The sequence below is a fragment of the Hyperoodon ampullatus genome (assembly GCF_949752795.1).
Source record: "Hyperoodon ampullatus genome assembly, chromosome: 5".
Taxonomy (NCBI): Eukaryota; Metazoa; Chordata; class Mammalia; order Artiodactyla; family Ziphiidae; genus Hyperoodon; species Hyperoodon ampullatus.
The window spans coordinates 34,014,188-34,036,596 of NC_136918.1; the positions used below are offsets into that span (position 1 = coordinate 34,014,188).

Here is a 22,409-nt window from a genome sequence, read left to right on the forward strand (position 1 = left end):
CTCAAATAAATAACCTAACCTACTATCTAAAAGTATTAGAAAAAGAAGAGCAAACAAAACCTAAAGTCAGCAGAAGGAAGGAAATAATAAAGGTCAGAGCAGAAATAAATAAAATAGAGATTAAAAGAACAATAGAGAAAAATCAATAAAACCAAGAGCTGGCTCTTTGAAAGGGCAAACAAAATCAACAATCCTCTGGCCAGGCTCACCAAGAAGAAAAGAGAGAGGATCCAAATAAACAAAATAAGAAATGAAAGAGGAGCAATAACAACCGATACTACAGAAATAAAAAAAAAACATAAGAGAATACCATAACTAATTATATGCCAACAAATTGGACAACCTAGAAAAAACAGACAAGTTTCTTTTTTTTTTATTCAGACAGAAAGTCACAAAAATTATAATCATCCTCATCAGTTCACTCAGTCCCATGTAATTACTTCTTTTTCATCTTGATCTTTTGTTAGCACTTTTATGAATTCATCAGTTTTCCATTAGAGTTCTGAAAATGCTTATTCATTCAGTTCAGCAGTATCAGACAAGTTTCTAAAAACATTCAGCCCACTAAAACTGAATCGAGAAACAGATAATTTGAACACAGCAATCACTAGAAGTAAAATAGAGTCTGTAATTTTTAAAAAAAGTCCCAGCAAACGAAAGTCCAGGGCCAGATGGCTTCACTGGGAAATTCCACCAAACATACAAAGAAGAACTTATACTGATCCTTCTCAAACTCTTCCAAAAGATGGAAGAGGAGGGAACACTCCCAGTCATTCTATGAAGCCATCATCACCCTGATACCAAAACCAGACAAAAATAACAAAAAAGAAAATTACAAGCCAGGCCAGTATCTTTGATGAAGACCTAAACAGACATTTCTCCAAAGAAGACAAACACATGGCCAATAGGCACATGAAAAGATGCTCAACATCACTAATTATTAGAGAAATGCAAATCAAAACTACAATGAGGTATCACCTCACACCAGTCAGAATGGCCATCATCAAAAAGTCTACAAATAATAAATGTTGGAGAGGGTGTAGTGAAAAGGGAACCCTCCTATACTGTTGGTGGGAATGTAAACTGGTGCTGCAACTATGGAAAACAATATCAAGTTTTTTCTTTTTATGTGGACCATTTTTAAAGTCTTTATTGAATTTGTTACAATACTGTTTTTGTTTTATGTTTTGGTTTTTTGGTCCCAAGGCATGTGGGATATTAGCTCCCTGACCAGGGATCGAACCTGCGCCCCCTGCATTGGAATGCGAAGTCTTACCACTGGACCACCAGGGAAGTCCCCTGAGATCTTAAAAAACAAGAAATAGAGTTGTCATATGTTCCAGCAATCTCACTCCTGGGCATATATCCAGAGAAAACTATAATTCAAAAATTGGATGCACTCCAATGTTCATAGCAGCACTATTTACAGTAGCCAAGACATGGAAGCGGGGGACTTCCCTGGCGGTCCAGTGGTTAAGACTCCATGCTCCCAGTGCAGGGGGCACGGGTTCAATTCCTGGTCGGGGATCTAAGATCCCGCATGCTGCAGGGCATGGCCAAAAAAAACCCAAACCTACAAGTGTGAATAAAAAAAAAAAGGACATGGAAGCAACTTAAATGTACATCTACAGATGAATGGATAAAGAAGATGTGGTATGTATATACAATGGAATACTACTTAGCCATAAAAAAGAATGAAATAATGCCATTTACAACAACATGGATGGGCCTAGAGATTATCATACTAAGTGAAACAAGTCAGAAAGAGAAAGACAAATATCACATGGTGTCACTTATATGTGGAATCTAAAATAAAAAATGATACAAATGAACTTATTTACAAAACAGAAACAGACTCACAAACTTAGAGAACTACTTATGGTTACCAAAGGGGAAAAGGGATGGAGGAGGGATAAATTAAGAGTTTGGGATTAGCAGATAAAACTAATATATATAAGATAGATACAAGGTCCTACTGTCTAGCACAGGGAACTATATTTGATATCCTGTAATAATCCAAAATGAAAAAAATATGAATATGTATATACTATATGTATAAACTGAATCACTCTGCTGTACACCAGAAACTAACACAACACTGTATACCAACTATACTTCAATAAACAAATAAATAAATGTTCAAAAGTTGCAGGATATAGATAAAGCAGACCTAGAGGGAAATATATAGCATTAAACATTTATATTATGAAAGAAGAAAAATCAGTGATGTAAACCAGGGGTCAAACTATGGTCCAATGCTCATTTTTGTAAATAGGCTTTTATTTTAATATAGCAACATCTATCCGTTTCCTGTCTGTGGCTGTTTCCACACTACAAAGGGTGAATTGAGTAGCTGTGGTAGAGACTATCTGGCCCATTAAGCTTAAGATATTTATTCTCTGGCCTTTTACAAAAAGAAGTTTGCTGACCCTGACCTAACTTCTATTTTAAATTTATTTATTTATTTATTTATTTATTTATGGCTGTGTTGGGTCTTTGTTGCTGAGCGTGGGCTTTCTCTAGTTGCGGTTAGCAGGGGCTACTCTTCGTTGTGTTGTGCAGGCTTCTCATTGTGGTGGCTTCTCTTGTTGCGGAGCACGAGCTCTAGGTATGCAGGCTTCAGTAGTTGTGGCACACGGGCTCAAGAGCGCAGGCTCAGTAGTTGTGGTGCACGGGCTTAGTTGTTCTGCGGCATGTGGGATCTTCCCGGACCAGGGCTCGAACCCATGTCCCTGCATTGGCAGGCGGATTCTTAACCACTGTGCCACCAGGGAAGTCCCTAACTTCTATTTTAAGAAACTAGAAGAAGGAATAGCAAGTGATGCAAAAAATAAGCAGAAAAAAGGAATTAAGAGCAGAAATCAATGGAAAAGAAAACAGAAATATAGAGAAAAGTCAATGAAACCAAAAACTAGTTCTTTAAGTAAAATTAATAAACCTTTAATCACGCTGATCAGGAAAAGAAGTTATCCCCAATATAAGGAATGAGTGTGGGGCCACTACAGATCCTACACACATTAAAAGAATAAGGAAATATTATGAAATACATGCCAATAAATTTGAAAAATTAAATGAACCAACTCCTTGAAAGACACAAACTACCAAAACTTGCTCAAGAAGAAACCGATAACATCAATAGCCCTAGGTACTACAGATACTAAATTTGTGGTTAAAAACTTTCTTCCAGGGCTTCCCTGGTGGCGCAGGAGTTGAGAGTCCGCCTGCCAATGCAGGGGACACGGGTTCGTGCCCCGGTCCGGGAAGATTCCACATGCCATGGAGCGGCTGGGCCCGTGAGCCATGGCCATTGAGCCTGCGCGTCCGGAGCCTGTGCTCCGCAATGGGAGAGGCCACAACAGTGAGAGGCCCGCGTACTGCAAAAAATAAACAAAACAAAACAAAACAAAAAAACTTTCTTCCAAAGAAAACAAAAGACCAATAACCCCCAGGAATGTAGACAAAAATCTATAATAAAAGTTTAGCAAAGAGAATACAGCAGCGTCTCTTAAACATCTGGTTCAATAATAGCCAGATCCTTATATCTGCTTCTACATTCAATCTATTGTGATACATATTGTTTTAGTTAAAGTATATAAGGAAAATATGGCTTCACACAGACATATAGCTGGAAAATGGAAGAATATTTTAATAGATATTTCAAATAACTCAGTTCTTTGATACCATATTAAAACTCAGCAAATAGTTGCTTTTAAAAGATTAGCTGCAATGTAGAAACTGAAAAATGTCAATGAATTTTTCATGCTCTGCTACATGGAAATCCATTGGTCTAATTTGCACCTTGAATGGAATTTTTACCCATGCATAATTTTGTAATAACATGCATTGGTCATCTGAAAAATGATCTTCCAGATGTTGACATATTTTATCTTTTTTTTTTTTTTTTTTTGCGGTACGTGGGCCTCTCGCTGTTGTGGCCTCTACAGCTGGGGAGCACAGGCTCTGGACGCACAGGCTCAGCGGCCATGGCTCACGGGCCCAGCCGCTCCGCGGCATGTGGGATCTTCCCGGACCGGGTCACGAACCCGTGTCCCCTGCATCGGCAGGCGGACTCTCAACCACTGCGCCACCAGGGAAGCCCTTTATCATATTTTAAAGATCACATTCATTAGTTTCACCACCAATTTCATCAGAAAACTCTTTACTAGGGAAGTTTTCAGTTTATTGTGACAGATACAAGTTTTCCAAAATTTTGATTTCTGTCTTTAAAGCTCCACTTTTTTCTCCAGTTTTTTTTTTTTTTTTTTTTTTGGCCGTGCCAGGTGGCACGTGAGATATTAGCTTCCCAACCAGGGATTGAACCCGCACCCCCCTGCATTGGAAGCGCAGAGTCCTAACCTCTGGACCACCAGCGAAGTCTCTTTTTCACCACTTTTACTGAGATATAATCGACATACAGCTCTGTATCAGTTTCAGGTGTACAGCATAATGACCTGACTTACATATATTGTGAAATGATTACCACAGTAAGTTTAGTTAATCATCATTCATCCTCTCATATAGATGCAAAATTAAAGAAATAGAAAAAAAAACTTTTTTCCTTGTGATGAGAACTCTTAAGATCTACTCCCTCAACAAATTTCAAATATACCATACAGTAGTGTTAACTACAATCATCATGTTGTACATTACAACCCCAGTACTTATTATAACTGGAAGCTCACTCAATTCCTTCACTCCTTACCCCACACTTCTGGTAACCACAGTCCGATCTCCTTTTCTGTGAATTTTTTAAATTAATTTTTTATTAAGGTATAGTTGACATGTAACATTATATTAGTTTCAGGTGTACAACATAATGATTTAATATTTGTATTACTGTGAAATGTTCATCACAATAAGACTAGTCAACATCCATCACCGTACATAATTACCAAAAAAATTTTTTTCTTGTGATGAGGAATTTTAAGAACTACTCTCTTAGCAACTTTCAATTATGCAATACAGTATTAACTATAGCCACCATGTTGTATATTACATCCCCATGACATTTATTTTAAAACTGGAAGTCTGCACCTTTTGACCTACTTCATTCATTTCACCCACTCCCCAGCTGCCCACCTCTGGCATTTCAGCAATATACCAATCTCTGTTCTCTGTATCTATGAGCTGTTTGGTTTTTGTTTTTGTTTTTTTAAGATTCCACATATAAGTGAGATCATACAGTATTTGTCTTTATCTGTCTGACTTAATTCACTTGGCATAATGCTCTCAAGGTCCATCCATGTTGTCTCAAATGGCAAGATTTCATTCTTTTTTATGGCTGAGTAATATTCCATTGTGTGTTTTGTGTGTGTGTGTGTGTGTGTGTGTGTGTGTGTATATGACATTTCCTTTATTCATTAATCCATTTATGGACACTTAGGTTGTTTCCATATCTTGGCTATTATAAATAATGCTGCAGTGAACATGGGAGTACATAGTTTTTTGAGGAACCTCCATACTATTTTCCATAGCAGCTGCACCAATTTATATTCCCATCAACAGTGCAGTGTTTTTTATTTTTCCCTTGGATTCCATATGTAAATGAGATCATACAGTATTTGTTCTTTCTCTGAGACTTGACTTCACATAAAGCATCCATCCATGTTACCACAAATGGCAGGATTTTCATCTTTTTAAGGACTGAATAATATTCCATTATATATATTTATATATATATATATATATATATAAAATATATACCTCACAACTTCCTTATCCATTTATCTGTGAATGGGCACTTACGTTGTTTCCATTTAAATTTTATTATTAGCAAAAACTACTGCCGGGCTTCCCTGGTGGCGCAGTGGTTGAGAATCTGCTAATGCAGGGGACACGGGTTCGAGCCCTGGTCTGGGAGGATCCCACATGCCGCGGAGCAACTAGGCCCGTGAGCCACAACTACTGAGCCTGCGCGTCTGGAGCCTGTGCTCCGCAACAAGAGAGGCCGCGATAGTGAGAGGCTCATGCACTGCAATGAAGAGTGGCCTCCGCTTGCCACAACTAGAGAAAGCACTCACACAGAAACGAAAGACGCAACACAGCAAAATTAAATAAATTAATTAATAAACTCCTACCCCCAACATCTTAAAAAAAAAAATACTGCCAATTGTTTTCCTTGAAGTGCCATGTTCACATCATTCATTTATAAGGAAAATGTCTGCCCAACATTAAAATTAGAACAGCCTTAGTTTGTCTGTCAATCATTTAAGTAAAAATAGTGTTTCAAGAAAGGGTAATTTGCTTGTAACTCAAACAACTGAACAAGTGCTCTTCCTCCAGATAACCACTGTACTTCTTTATTATCTAACACAAGTGCTTTATGTATACTCCAAATTTGTCATGCAGAATATTAAAAAAGACAGGTAATCAATGTTCCAGATTTAATAAAACTCATAATCTGTACTGCTTTTCAAGCACATTTTAAAAAGAAAATGGTATTTAAAAAAATTGCAAGGCTGAAAAGAAAAAAATTGCATGGCAGTGAGGAATACCATGACTACTTGTACAGTTTGGTGCCACTGCTTGATTGGTGCTAAGGCCCAGCAGTGCTACCCACCATTGCTTTTGTATCACCAATGCATGTGCAAACAGAGAGAAAAAGGCGAATAATATCTTAGCAGTATTATGAAAGTTTTTTCAACTTGCAGACCCCCTGTACAGGTCCCAAGGGCCCCAGGGGTCCACATACCAAACCTTGACAAACTCTCCTAAATAAATCCTAAATACACCCATAGAAGAATTTTTTTCAATCATTGCTGTTTTATTTTTTGACCGAACCTGAGTTTTTGGTTAAAAGGTATTAAATCCCTTTACACATCTACTTATAAATTGTTTGGCTTCATTTATGTGATCTTAAGATGTTTAATGCTTCCTTGTATTTGATACAGTAATACTTCCACATGATATAAAATTTAAACAGTACAAAAGGGCATTCTGTGAAGAGTAAGTCTCTTTCTTATCCCAGACCCCAGTATTCCTCTCTGGAAGCAACCACTGCCAATATATCTTGGAGACTACCTTGTTAACACATATAGATCTACTTCATTTACTTTTAAAGGCCTATGACATATATTGCCAAAATACCCTCTAGGAAGGCTGTAGCAGTTTACCTCTCTAACCAGCAATATGAAAATGTCTATTCGCTCATACTTTTTCCAAAAGAGATACCATTTTAAAAAATGAATTTGTCTTATTGTTTAATTTATATTTCTTTGAATTCTAATTACACTAAACAATTTTTCATTTTCTTAGTGGGCATTTTTTTTTTTCTATTTTTGTGAACTACCTCTTTGTGTCTTTGCCCATTTTTCTACTGGGGTACCGATCTTTTTGTTAATAATTTGGAAGAGTTTTTATATATCCTTTATTACTATAAGGATAGTAATCCTTTGACTACTAAATGTTAATATTTTTGCCCAGTTAATGTTTTATTTTTACTAAAATGTGACTATGTATCACATAATGTCATAGCTGGTACAGGGTTTAAGAGCATCAGATCAGACCAATACTTTCAATTTATAGATGAGGAAGCTGATGCAAAGCAGTGAAGTGACTTGCCCAGGGCTGGAAGTTAGTGAAAAGGCTTAGATTAGGATCCAGAGTTTCTGACTCTTTCCTGGATGGATGCAAGGATGACATACCTGGATTCAAATGGGTCCTGCTTCTCCAGAGGTCTTACTCTTTTCTTCGTCACTGCCAATTTAGTCAAGTCCACGTACTTTGTCTCTCCATTGCTGTAAGTGAACTCAAGAACACTATTCCATTCCCCTTGTACTCTGCATACAACAGTGTTGGTGATGTTGTGCTTTACTTCACCTGTAACCCTAGAAGCAGGCAGAAAACAAAAAAAGATATGCTCTAGTAAGTAATATTGCTTATTTCTTAGGAATTCTGAAACCCAGAATGTACTTTGTGAATTCTGTTTAAATTAGTTACACAGATCACTTCAATTTGTCAGCGCCAAAGTCAGTTACAATTACAAGTCAATTTGTCAGTTACAAAATCTTTGTAAATCCCTGATAGTTTCCTAGATAATTTTTTCAAATAACATCAATTTAATTTGAGAAAGAATACTAGGAATCAAACTGGAGACTTAGTTACCATAAATGATCACAAAGTGTGGTATTTTAAATGCTTGCTACAAACAGCCATTATAATATTAAAACTAGGAATATGAAAAATATTAACATTTCTTTTTTATTACAGTATAAAAATGTTACAACACTACAGCCTATTCAACTTTTTTTCAAACTAGTCCTATTTAAAAGTTTAGAGTCCCTATATTTTAAATTCTGGATATACAGATTCTATATAAAACCACATAAGCTTAATTTTAAATTAAATATAGAAACCAGACAAATCAGTAAGAGGTAGAAAAAAATAAAAGATACATTAAACATTTGTTAATTCTCTTGACAAAAAGAGCACTGGTATACAAAAATTATCACTATCTACACAAAACTCAGAGAACTCAAGCACTAATGTTGTTGAAAGTTTAATGAGTTATCTGGCTGGATTATCAACAGACAGACAGGATGCAGCTCAAATGAAGGCTGGAATAGAAACAGGTCTAATTATTTTTAATGAAGTACTTTATGTTCACTGTCGGACACAAACAACAACAGGGTCAGATTCGACAGAGGTTCAGAACTAAAAGAATAGCGGGCAAATGTTAGGTTCTGGCCAGTGTGCCAGGGATTATGGTTTATGTGGATTCAAAAGAGAATCCAAGGACTTCCCTGGTAGTCCAGTGGGTAAGACTCCACACTTTCAATGCAGGGGACCCAGGTTCGATACTTGGTCAGGGAACTAGATCCCACATGCATGCTTCAACTAAGAAGTCCGCATGCCGCAACTAAAACCAGGCTCAGCCAAAATATAAATGAATGAATGAATATTAAAAAAAGCTGGGGGGCGGAATCCAAAGAACCAAAGCCCAGGTTCAGGCGACAGCTCAGGAACCATAAGTAGCGTTTGCCAGATATAAGCTAAGGGCCTGGGAACCAGAAGGTTGTAGTTGAATTTAGGGAGTCCATAGTTTTTAAGCAGGAGAAGTGAATGGTCTACAAATTCAGAGCTCAAGGCAGAGGTGTAGGAGCCAATAAGCAAATGAGCCAGATCTTAGAGATCAAGGTGTACGAGGGTTTGGAATCTAAGAGCAGACCAAACATCCAAAATTAAACGTTAGGCATAATTGTAGCTCATTGGACACAAAGAACACCATGACTACAAGTCTGCTTGATTACAGCAGGAGTGGGAACTCTAGGTTATACCTCAAAGCGTTTGAACTTAAATAACTACACTGCTAAGGGTTTTTGCCGGACTGAATGTTTTTTGTGACATCCATGTTTCCTCTCTGATCCCACTTGCCAACATTGTTGCCTTCCTTGAAAATTTATCTGTAGCCAAACATGATATGAAGAGATGACACTGAACACTTACCTCTTCCATCTTCCAACCACATATACCCAGAACTATATTCTGCAAACTGAGAAATAATAATCCGTTTCTCATTGGATCTTTCTTTTACTGCCACAATCTCTCAAGTTATCATTATCTCCTTCACAAGCCTTTCCACTTAAAAAGTAACAAGCCCTAGGTCCCTGTTCATGCGTGCTGGGTTACACGGGGTCTTTGCTGCTTAGTGCAGCTACACAGCAAGAGCATTGTGACAAGAACTGGGGCAGGGAACAAGAATTGCACATGCTAGAGGCAGGCCATGAGGAACTTGCAAAAGGAGCATAAGGAGGAAGAGGGGCCTCGCCTCATTTTGCTTAAAACAATTCTTCTTAACAGTCTAATGCAGGGTTAGTGAACTTCTATAAAGGACCAGAAAGTAAATATCTTAGGATTCGTGGGCCAGGCTGTCTCTGTCACAACTTGACTCTCTCACTGCAGCAGGAAAGCAATCACAGACAATATGTAAATGAATATCTAAATATCTAAAGCATATAAATCTAGGTCTTGTATCAAATAATGATATGGAATACGCTGCCTTTAAAATACTTACCAAAGAGTTAAATTTTAAGTTGTCATCCTACTCATCTCTAAAGTGAGGATAACTGATAACTGCTAAGGCATTTACTGTCTCACTTTCTAAGAACGACATCAAGTTGACTTTTTTTTTTCATATTTACTTATTTATTTGGCTGCGCAAAATAAGTCTTAGTTGCAGCACGCAGGATCTTTGTTGCCGCGGGCAGGATCTTCGTTTAGACATGCAGGATCTAGTTCCCTGAGCAGGGATCGAACCTGGGCCCCCTGCATTGGGAGCGTGGAGTCTATCCACTGGACCACCAGGGAAGTCCCCAAGTTGACTTTTTAGACTATCTAGACCCTGTCTCTATAGCTATTTAGAATACCAGAAAATCATTGGATATATTAACTTGGCTTCATATAGAAAAATTTTATTTAAAGATTGAAAGTTAAGACTTCAGCTTTGGGTTTTATTGATGTATATGTAAGAAATACCGCATGAAGGGAATTACATCTTATGCAGAACTAAAGATGACATTGTCCTATTATGTTACTCAATGCTACTACATAAGAATACTTGATACAAATCCCTTCAAAATTTAATACCAGGAAAGTAGTTTGTCTCTCCTGAAGAAGTGATAGGTGTCCTTTATCAGACAATAAGAAGTATGTTGAGCATCATGTTGCTCTTTTTACTTTAGCAGAAGAGTATTTTCGGGTACAATAATTACCTAATCCCAGGTTCACAGCATTATTGTCCTTTTCCATCACTATGGTGACTATAATAACAGACTTTATTTTTAATTGTCTATTATACATGAGTTTTTCCTAAAAGCCTTATAAATGCTCTCCAAAGATAGGGTCCTGCATTCTAATATTAGACTAAAACCTTAGGCAGAGATTGTCTTTTTACTTTTCTATATCTTCAGTGTGCAGAAAAGTATGCCACTTAGCAGTTAGTTAACATAAATCTTAATGCCATTATACTGCTACATATATTTAAAAAACCACCATCCTAAAGTGAGTGTGGAAAATGGGATCAGGAGATGGACAAGGGCATGAGGAATAGTTAAGTAGGCCTGTTTGGCTCCATCAGAGAGAGTTGTGGAAAATGAGGGAGTAAGGAAAGACAAGTGGAAGATAATATATTTATATCAAATGCAGACAGCAGATACTGTGTCTGCCTGATTGCAGACAGCAGTAGAAAAACTAGGCTATGTCTGAGGAGGGAGGCATGGTTATTAATAAAGACATGAAAAAGAGTCTTAGTTAAAATATTCTATAAAATTGAAGAAGAAAAGATATCAAAATAGAGAAGTCTGTTTCAAATATGAATCTTTGTGTGTTTTTTTTTTTTTGCGGTATGCGGGCCTCTCACTGTTGTGGCCTCTCCCGTTGCGCAGCACAGGCTCCGGACGCCCAGGCTCAGCAGCCATGGCTCACGGGCCTAGCCACTCTGCGGCATGTGGGATCTTCCCGGACCGGGGCACAAACCTGTGTCCCCTGCATTGGCAGGCGGACTCTCAAACCCTGCGCCACCAGGGAAGCCCCAAATACGAATTTTTTAAACGAGAAATTAGGTAAAACCATTGGTCTTAAGGGAAATCAGAGTGGAAAAAATGAGGAAGCTTTGGAGTCAACCAAAAGTATACTTCCGAGTAACAAAAAGATCCAATACTTGTGGCTTTGTGGATAGGTAAAAAAGTATGAAGGGAGAAAAGAAGCCAATTTAAATAAGAAATTCAAAGAAATAAGATGGCAAATATAATGACTGATCACTAACAAACCAAGGATATCTATCTAAAATTATTAGGAGTCTTAAAAGAGTCAAAGTATGAAAACCAAGAGAAAATTTCTATGCAGGATATTTGCAGCAAGGAACCATCTAAATGTCATGGCAACGGTAAGATTTGGGGGATGAATTTTGATTCTCTAAATTAAGGTAGTCCTGGCAATATGATAAATTATAGCTTATATTTATTATTATAATTTAAGGCAAGATAAAGCACTGGTTCAGGACAAATGTTTGCATATTCTGCATTTGACAAAAAAATTAACCTGAGCTCAAAACTATAATCTGAGTTTTTGTTGTTTTTTTTTTTTTTTTTGCGGTACGCGGGCCTCTCACTGTTGTGGCCTTTTCCGCTGCGGAGCACAGGCTCCGGACGCGCAGGCCCAGCAGCCATGGCTCACGGGCCCAGCCGCTCCGCGGCATGTGGGATCCTCCCGGACCGGGGCACGAACCCGTGTCTCCTGCATCGGCAGGCGGACTCTCAACCACTGCGCCACCAGGGAAGCCCTAATCTGAGTTTTTATAAAGGGACGTTTGAAACATAATCAAGACTTAAAAATTAATCAGAATAGCTATCATATAGTTGAACTGTTACAAAATTTGAAGAAAATTCTGAACATGCAAGTGAGGTAACATTATGTGTACTAGATACGAAATAGGTGTTAACTGAAAACTATCAGAAAATTCATGTGTAGAAAACAAATGAACGTATGTGGGAAAGCCTTTAACAGCCTCTTATTTCCTTCTTGGTAGCAGAGATTTAATAATGGAAAGGAACCCACTGAATCATAATAAATATGGGAAAGTTCCCACTCATGGCTTAACATGTGATAATGCATATGGATAGAATAAATATGGGAAATCCTTAAAAGGGATTTTATCTCTTAATCAACCCAAGAAAGTTCACAGAGGAGAGGAACCTTATGATGAATAATAATGATTTCAAAAAAGTCCACAGTCGTGGACTTCCCTGGTGGCCCAGTGGGTAAGACTCCACACTCCCAATGCAGGGGGCCAGGGTTTGATCCCTGGTCGGGGAACTAGATCCCACATGCATGCTGCAACTAAGAGTTTGCATGACACAACTAAGAGTCTGCATGCCACAACTAAGAGTCTGCATGCCGCAACAAAGATCCCACATGCCGCAACTAAGACCCGGAGCAGCCAAATAGATAAATAAATAAATATATATATATATATATATTAAAAAAAAAAGATGTGATATATATCTTAAAAAACAGAATATTACTCAGCCATAAAAAAGAATGAAATATTGTCATTTGCAACAACATGGATGGACCTAGAGAATATTATGCTTAGTGAAGTAAGTCAGATAGAGAAAGACAAATACTATATGATATCACGTATATGTGGAACCTAAGAAATAATACAAATGAATGTATATGTAAAACAGAAACAAGACTCACAGATATAGAAAACAAACTTGTAGTTAACAAAAGGGAGAAGGAAGGGGGGGAGGGGCAAATTAGGGGTATGGGATTAACAAACTGTTGATACTACATATAAAATAGGTAAGCAACAAAGATATATTATATAGCACAGGGAATTATACCCATTATCTTGTAATAACCTATAATGGAATATAATCTGCAAAAATACTGAATTACTATGCTATATACCTGAAACACAATATTGTAAATCAAATATACTTCAATTAAAAAAAAGAAAAGAAATTCATCAATATCATTGTCAATAAAAAGTGCTGGACTTGGAAAATTTATCACTGTAGTTGTGTCCCCTAAGCATTTGACTCAATTATATACTTTCAAGAATGGTTTCACCAATGCAGGAATGTTACAGGGATATAGATTTCAACTTTAACTTCATATAAATAAGGGGAGTCTGAAAATGGAATAGGCTGCCTCATGCATTATGAGTTCTGTACTAATAATAATGTACCAACACAATGAACAAATCAGTTATCGGGTATGATGCAAAAGGATTTAGACACCTAGCAAATGTTGGTGTAGTGACTTCTAAAGTCCCTTCTAACTGTAAAGTTTGAATCCTGTGATCACTATGGTGAGAGGAGTAAGTAGAAGCACATATAACGAAGTGTGAACCATATTAAAACCTTCTCTAAGGATAAAAGGCGAACTATTCTGACAATCTCCAGTGATTCTGTTTGGGTGATCTGTAATTTTATTTTTAATTCTCTGCTTCAGTGTTTTTGAAATCTGTGTTTTTTAAGGCCCATTCAATGCCTGGGAGCCAATAAATCTTTCTTTCCACTTCTAAGATTGTTGAGTACCAGTTGTCCGGTGAAGAAGTAAAATAGCTATATGCACTGAAAGTCTCATACGTGACTGAAGAGAGTGCATTTTGGTATAACCATGTAAGAAAACTGTTTGGCAGTAATAAAGTTAAAGTTTCATTCCCTACAGCCCAGCAATTCCACTCCTAGGTATCTACCAAACAGAAATTCATACATACATTCACAATGTTCTAGCAGCACTATTTGAAATGGCCCCAAATCAGCTTCTATACTTTTGTATGTATGTTATTCTTCAATAAAAGCTTTGTAGAAAAAGAAAACTATTCTTACTTCAGGACAGACAGAATAGACACCAAAAGCTTAAGGAAAGAGTCAGTATCCTTTTGAGGATCCTATTAGAAAACTTATCTTCATGTAGTTGGGTGATCTGGACGAGTGCTGAAAAGACCAACAAGCCACGAAAGGGATATAATAACTGGCCGATTCCTAGATGGAATTAGAACAAAGCTACATTCAATACTGGTGCCTAAGATATTGGCTTCCATATTGTGCTTCTTGAACTATTTTTTATGATTAGATGTATTTTCATCCTAACTTGTAGCGATACTACCTCTACTGAGGTCTGGATCCAAGTCTGAATCCCTTTAAAGGCAGAAATTGGGCCAGAAGCTACATATCCATTTGTTAGGAGTTCTAGTTTACAAGAGAAGATAGATCTGTCACTATCTTAAAACCAGATCGTGATTTCCAGAATGCCTTCAAAGATCAAATATATTAAACAAAAAATAAACATGAATAAAAATCCAATCCCATTTCACATAAAACAAAGCAGAAAAAGAATAAGGAGTTATAATACAAGATCAAACTGATAGAATAAGAGCCAGGTATCACTAAAATATTCTTACCGGTGCAGTTTGCCACCATAAAATGGCTTAGTATGAAAAGTGATGCTGGCTGAATACCCAGTTTTTGCACAGTTGACACTGACTTTGCCACCCAGTTCTACCCAAGGAACAGTTAAAATTGACCGGGCATATGCACATGGTAGAGAAAACGTATATTCTTCTCCATGCTCTAGTAGACTGAGGACTCCTGAATGTGAAAACATAAAAGTGGTTAATATCTTAAAAAAAAAAAAAAAGACAACTATGAAAAATCCATATTAAGTTTTTCTGCTGCCTGGTAAATGAACATCATAATTTTGCTTAATTTTCTTTTAGCTTTGGATGAAATTGGCTTCATTTACAATTGCATTTGACAACAATTCCTGGTAATAGTGAATCGAGGTTACTTTCATTATGACTTTATTATCCCTTTGGGGTTCATGGGACCAGAAAATGTTGCCGTGGAAACTGTTTAAGAGTTCTCTCTAATGCTCCTAAAAGTAAACTAAAACCTTAAGTCAGAATTTAAGTCCATGCTATACTGTATCATCATAAGATCTGATCATTAGTTAGTACTAATAACTTAAGCAGTTTTTGGAATAACTAAATACCTAACATTATAGAGTCATAGACCTTAATCTCAGATGGTATGATGGGGGGCAAGAGGGAGGAGAAAGTGTTCTTCATTCTATTCTGTGCGTATTAAGAAAGAAAAAAAGTAATGTTATGATATAAATTAAGGTCTTCATAATAATTTTGTTTGCCAAATTCTGAAGTATTTAAGGTGAAGCTACAAGAGTTAGAAGTGGTAGTTTTCAAACAAATATTATTCTAATGGGGCTTGTTCCATATTAAGTGATGCTATAAAGATGGCTTTAAAAAACATATAAAAAAGGGAATTACAAAAAAAAGGGGAATTATATAAATGAATAATCCATCTATACTAGATAATTAAGAGACATTAAGGAGACTTGAGCTACATTACTAACCTAAGCTTATTACCTAGTTCACCATAAAAACAAATACCGAACTGGATGTGTACTACTAGTCTGAACTATGATGGCATGTCTCTCTCTTTTTTTTTCTTTTCTTTTTGCGGTACGCGGGCCTCTCACTGTTGTGGCCCCTCCCGTTGCGGAGCACAGGCTCCGGACACGCAGGCTCAGCTGCCATGGCTCACGGGCCCAGCCGCTCTGCGGCATGTGGGATCCTCCCGGACCGGGGCATGAACCCGTGTCCCCTGCATCGGCAGGCAGACTCTCAACCACTGCGCCACCAGGGAAGCCCTGGCATGTCTGTCTTAATGAATGCTCGTTAACTACTGTGTTCTTAATGTTCACAAATAAGGGCAAAAATTATGATAAATATTTTAATATAGTCTATTTTTAGGATAAACAAATAGACAGACTGAGATTCTAAAGTAGTCTACTTTACATAAAGCAACGCCAACTATTAATTTGTATTGCCCTTAACAGTTTTCACAATGGGCAACAATTAATATTGAGCCATTTGAAAGGGAACATGGCTCTGTATGTGATATATTTATATATAATGGGAGCTGCGAGAAGACATACATAACATACTTGGTTATATTTCAAGTATTTAATAATAACTGTTGATTAATTCTAAGTTGGAAAGGATATCACATACTTTTCTAAAAACATTTGGCCTTATAAACTAGGTTCATGATCTTTGATTTCTCGGAATGTAGTTAACATAAGTAATATTCACTATGGAATTTAACGTCTAAGAAATATATAATCAGTTTCTATTGAATGGGAAAATAAGACTAGTTAGGATAACTGAGATTCAAAGTATTCTAAAATCTCATTTATCAGATAATTAAACAGAATTTTCCCCTACTTTTCAATAAAAACATGGCTGCTGATAGAAGCAAAATAAACTGTCAGAAGTTCCATTCTCTGATTTAATTTACTTTCTGTTGAGAGTGTCAATAGCAATTTAATTTTAAAAAGGCAAATCCATGAATATATAACTAGCAAATCAAAAAATAACTATCATATACATCCTTCTCAATGCATGGTTAAGATATTAATGCTTTTCCTCATTTCTTGAGGTATTTCCTTTCTTGGAGTGGGAGAGGATACTATCACCAGATACTCTCTGCTTCATGAACTGGTAAGAGTAACTGTCCTCGGGGAGAGTGTGTCAAAGAATGAGGGGCTAATTCCGACTATGCCTTAACTTCTATGATCCTGGACACATCCCATCACCTCTAGGCTTCAGTTTTTTCATCTCTAAAGTAAGTAAACTGATTTGTGAAGAGCCTAGGGTTAATGTGATGCAGCTTATAACTAGAGATAGCAAACTTTTTTTTTTTAACTAATAAAATATCTTCTATGTCATAAAAGTTTTGATTAGTTTGAAACATTTGAAAATTGGTAAGACTCACAGCACAACAGGAGTTAAAGATGAGGAAAGCTTAAAAAGGGGATAATATATTTTCTTCAAGGCTAAAATAACACAATTTCAAAATGTTAGGGTCATAAGCTTAATTATGCCATGCTTATACTGTAAGTTTATATTTAGAAGAAATTTTCCTATGCATGAGAGTGTTCCTTAACATTAAAATGGCAGACCATTATATTTTCATTAACTCTGCAATGATTTCTGTGGAGATATTTTTGTTGTTGTTAATTTGTTTTTTCTATTCTTAGCCAAAAAATATTGTATTTCCTTACATTGTTTTTTCATAATCATTTGCTGGAGTAGATATAAAGTTTGGCAATATATTTTAAAATATTCTATGAATATCTCCTATGAAATACAAAAGATGTAGATATAGATTTACCTAGAAAATATTTCTTGAGTGCTGTTTATAATAACAAAAACATGTTTTAAAGCATTATCAATAACTTGGGAAAATGAATATTCAGTGCAAAAAACTACATAGAGAGAATCCTAATTTTATAAAACTAAAAGTATGAACATACACACATAGAAAAAATACAGAATACTAGCTAAATTTATCTATCTCTGGATGAAAGGATTAGAGATACTTGTATTTTCTCCTTGATACTTTTTTAAGTTTTCTAAATTTTCTATAATAAAAATAATTTACATTTAAAATCAGAAAAAAAAGTTAAAAAAAAGAATTTATATTTGTTGACAGATATACCCCCTCCCCCCACCACCAGTATTCTGAAACATACTAGGAATTGGGAAAAAAAGTAGTACACATAGCAGTTCAAATTTATAACTAATATTTCTCTAGCTTCCCCAAATTTAAGGTTATAGTTTGATATTAAAAATTGGAGAATAATTTTTCTACTTACCTTCCCCAACCATTGTCACACCTATCGACATGCCTAAGAATTTGCTCTTAGTCCAGACGTGCGCATTTACACACATCTTCCTCTCTGCACATTCTGCATAAAATCCTGAGACTGGAGGATGATGGGAAACCTGCTCAGCAACAAATCTGACTGTGTAACAGTCTGATCCCACCTGGCTCAAAGCTTCCTCTGATGAAGGAGCATGATTTGTGACAGCCTGGGTGGAAGAGCTGCTAATGACACTGGATGCTACATCGTGTTTTGGCATCCTCCAGGAACAGTGAAACGTTTCTCCAATGATAGGATTGTACGGTTTCTTAGCAATGGCTCCCTTACGGCCTTCATGAAATGAGGTAAGGTAGTATTCAACAAAACGAATCATTCTGTCCTCAGCTGTAGCTCCATCAGAGATGGCTATAAACAGGTCTGGATGAGACATAAAGTCTGCATACATTTCCAACAGGGAACGCTTCTCTAGGATAAATGTAGGCAGCACCACCTAAAACAACAACAACAACAACAGCAAATCAACCAGAGAGAGCAATATAAAAAAACAGTAACTAGTATCTTCAGAGAATTGAGGGGCTACTCTTTGTTGCGGTGCACAGGCTTCTCATTGCAGTGGCTTCTCTTGTGGCAGAGCAAGGACTCTAGGCATGCGGGCTTCAGTAGTTGTGGCTCGTGGGCTCAGCAGTTGTGGCTCACAGGCTCTAGAGCGCAGGCTCAGTAGATGCGGCACACGGGCTTTGTTGCTCCGTGGCATGTGGGATCTTCCTGGAGCAGGGATCAAACCTGTGTCCCCTGCATTAACAGGGGGATTCTTAACCACTGCATCACCAGGGAAGTCCCTATAATATTGCTTTAAAAAGAACAAAATAATGGGGAAAATGGCTATTACTTATTCACAACATGCAAGCCAGGACCATGGTTACCTTCTTGGTTGCTGTAGCCCCAGCACCTAGCACAGTGTCTGGAATATAAGAGGGGCTTGATAAACATCTGTTGTATCAGTGTCATTGTTAGACAGGAGGTATATATGTGACTGCAGTTTAGTCACCAGGTTCTTTAATGTTGCTCAAAAAGTACCATTCTTTTAAATGTTATATGGCTGTTCATAATTTGTGATCAGTTAATGCTAATGATTTTATATATAAATACAATACATATGTATTTCTTCAATTAACAATGCACAAATGTGGGGAAATGATATTAAATTCATTATTCATGTCAAGAGAGACTTTACCATCTGGATTACTATCACAGAAGATTCTTTTCAAATGTTCTTATGCCTCATAAACCCCAACACTGTTCTTATGCCTTACAAACCTAAATCTACTAAGGGACAGCAAATACCATAATAACCAAATAAACTCCTTACCTGACTGCTCATTTTAACCTATTTTACAACTAATAGTCTTTTCTGAACCACTAATATAAAAAATATTTCTAGAATAAAAATGATACCCAGTTGAATACTAAGGTTAGAAGAAAGATGAATGTTTAAATGGGTTTCTTTATTCCTAAAATGTCTGCTTCTCAGTAGGCTATTAATTCAATCAATTTACTTAAAAACCCTCCTATAATTACTACATGTCTAAGTAAAGAAAGAAATGTGTTCTTGATTTTGAAATGCTTCAAAGTGAATGCTAAAGGTAAAATGCTTTCTATATTTAAGTTGCATTTTCAGGTGAGTAACTCACTGGAATCAAACAACCTTTTAATTTACACTTCCACTACCTTCAAAAACCTCAATTTGAAATATACCTCGTGAAGTCAATTTTGAAATCCCACACGAATGCAAAGTAGTGTCAATAGTAACTCAAAGTATGTAATTCCACAGTAGTAAATGTTTGACATACATAGGTTTTGAACCTTACTGGCTTTTTAAATCAATGTCATGGATTAATTGTTAAAACAAATTAAGGCACACTAATTAGATAAACTGGGAATGGAGAAGATGGGCCTAAAATTAAAAGCTATAGATCAGTGCTTCTCAAACTTTAATGTATATATACATATTACTGAAATGAAGATGCTGGTTCTCTAACTTTGAGATTGGGAGCTGAAATTATGCGTTTCTAACAAGTTCTCAGGTGATGGCGATGCTACTGATCTTCAGACCACACTTTTTTTCTTCTTTCAGTTTTATTACGGCATAATTGACAAATAAAACTGTAAGATATTTAAAGTGTACACTGTAGTGATTTGATATACACATATATAGTGAAAGGACTCTCACTATCAAATTAATTCAGGCCACACTTTTAAAGTAGCAAGGCTGTAGACCAGGGGTTTGCAAACTAGGGTCTTTGGGCCAAATCTGGCATCCTGTTTGTGTAAATAAACTTTTGCTGAAATACATCCATGCCCATCCAACATATTATCTACGGCTGCTTTCACACTACAAAGGCTGAGCTGAGTACTGCTGATCCTTAAACAATATGGGTTTGAACTGCAGGTCCACTTATACATGGATTTTTTCCAATAAACATACAAAAATATACATGTAGAACATCATGTGCAAGACTTGTATTGGATAGTCTATTCTTACACAGGCTTAAGGTGAGTAATATGTAATATAAAATGAATAATATGTTAGTTCTCTTACTGTTTTATAACCTCATTTTCTTGCTGTTTTATAACCTCGCTCTCAAAGAATTACATTAAAGTACCGTACCTCTCTCACAATGAGAGAAAAACTGTGTATTATCACAGGTATGTGGGTTTTTAAAAAAAATGTAACAATGTTTCCAATATTGCTTCACGAATATGACTGCAATACTGTATGTCATAAAAATTTTATAACAATTCATTCATTAGTGTATAGACTAGGCTACCATGAAGCTGATTACACTAGGCTACCATAAAGCAATCATATTGCTGCTTCTTCATTATCAATGCATGAATCATTATATCTGTAAATAAATATAAATTTTTTTCACATTATCTTTTCATTTTTGATGTCTAGTATATACTAGTAATACATATACATAGAAACAAAATTTGTGTTAATTGAGTGTTTATGTTATTGGTAAGGCTTCCAGTCAACAATAGATTATTAGTAGTTAAGTTTTGGGGGAGTCAAAAATTATATGTGGATTTTCAACTACATGGGGGGTTGGCGCTCCTAACACCTACATTGTTCAAGAGTCAAGTATAGTTCCAACAGAGATCTATGTCCACATAGCTAAAAATATCTATTATCTGGTACTTTACAGAAAATGTTTGCTGATCTCTGTTATAGATTAATACCCAAAATGCACTATCCAAAATGGGAAGTAAGAATAAAGTAGAAGTATCAATGACTTTAATGGTTTTGTGGGATTATATCCTTTTCTTTAGATTTTCCAATTGTGTATCCCAATGGACCCCTTTTATTTTGTACAGAAACAAGACTATAGGTCTTTATTTGCCATGTGACTTAATGTTGCACAAAAAACCTATCACATTTTTTACGAAAATAAATGCTGATCAAGCAACTAAGAAACCAACTCATAAAGATTAAAAAGCCCTGACAACATTAACAATCATAGGTATAGTCCTAATCTAATGATCTCCTTAGACTGTTTATCCCATTACTTACTCTTGTTAAGTCCATGCCCAGCTTGAGCTGTGACAAGAGATGTAGGATAACACTGCGTTGCTCTTCAACAGCTCCCAGGTCATCCTCCTTGTTGTCACAAGTATCCTCCACCTCATCATCTGTATTTATTTCTTCAGGTTCCTTGATGCAAAATAAAGCAAAAGTCTACTGTTACTAGTGCTTATTGAGAGAGTGGCATGGACATGTATACACTACCAAACGTAAAATAGATAGCTAGTGGGAAGCAGCCGCATAGCACAGGGGGATCAGCTCGGTGCTTTGTGACCACCTAGAGGGGTGGGATAGGGAGGGTGGAGGGAGGGAGACGCAAGAGGGAAGAGATATGGTAACATATGTATACGTATGACTGATTCACTTTGTTATAAAGCAGAAACTAACACACCATTGTAAAGCAATTATACTCCAATAAAGATGTTAAAAAAAAAGAATAAAAATATAAACATCAGATGAAGACATTTATATTGGGCCTAAATGAATCTGAGAACAGACAAAAATCTTTCTGAAAATACAACTTCCATCACTTGGCCATGGAATAGATTTCCTTCAATGAACCCATTATCACTGACATTGAACATATTGTGGTTTTGTCATAAGTATCACACATAAAACACACATATTT

At 36.4% G+C, this 22,409-nt stretch overlaps 1 protein-coding gene across 1 annotated transcript in view; it reads right to left on the minus strand.

Moving 5' to 3' along the window:
- The window catches only part of OSBPL11 (oxysterol binding protein like 11), a gene marked incomplete at both ends in the record, with an annotated part of 96,942 nt that overhangs the window by 20,499 nt on the left and 54,034 nt on the right, over positions 1-22,409 (minus strand). The window contains 4 exons of the mRNA XM_079704913.1: positions 7,644-7,826; positions 14,912-15,098; positions 18,187-18,685; positions 21,770-21,910. Of these exons, the coding sequence (XP_079561039.1) occupies positions 7,644-7,826; positions 14,912-15,098; positions 18,187-18,685; positions 21,770-21,910 (1,010 nt within the window). The remainder of the gene's footprint in view (positions 1-7,643; positions 7,827-14,911; positions 15,099-18,186; positions 18,686-21,769; positions 21,911-22,409) is intronic.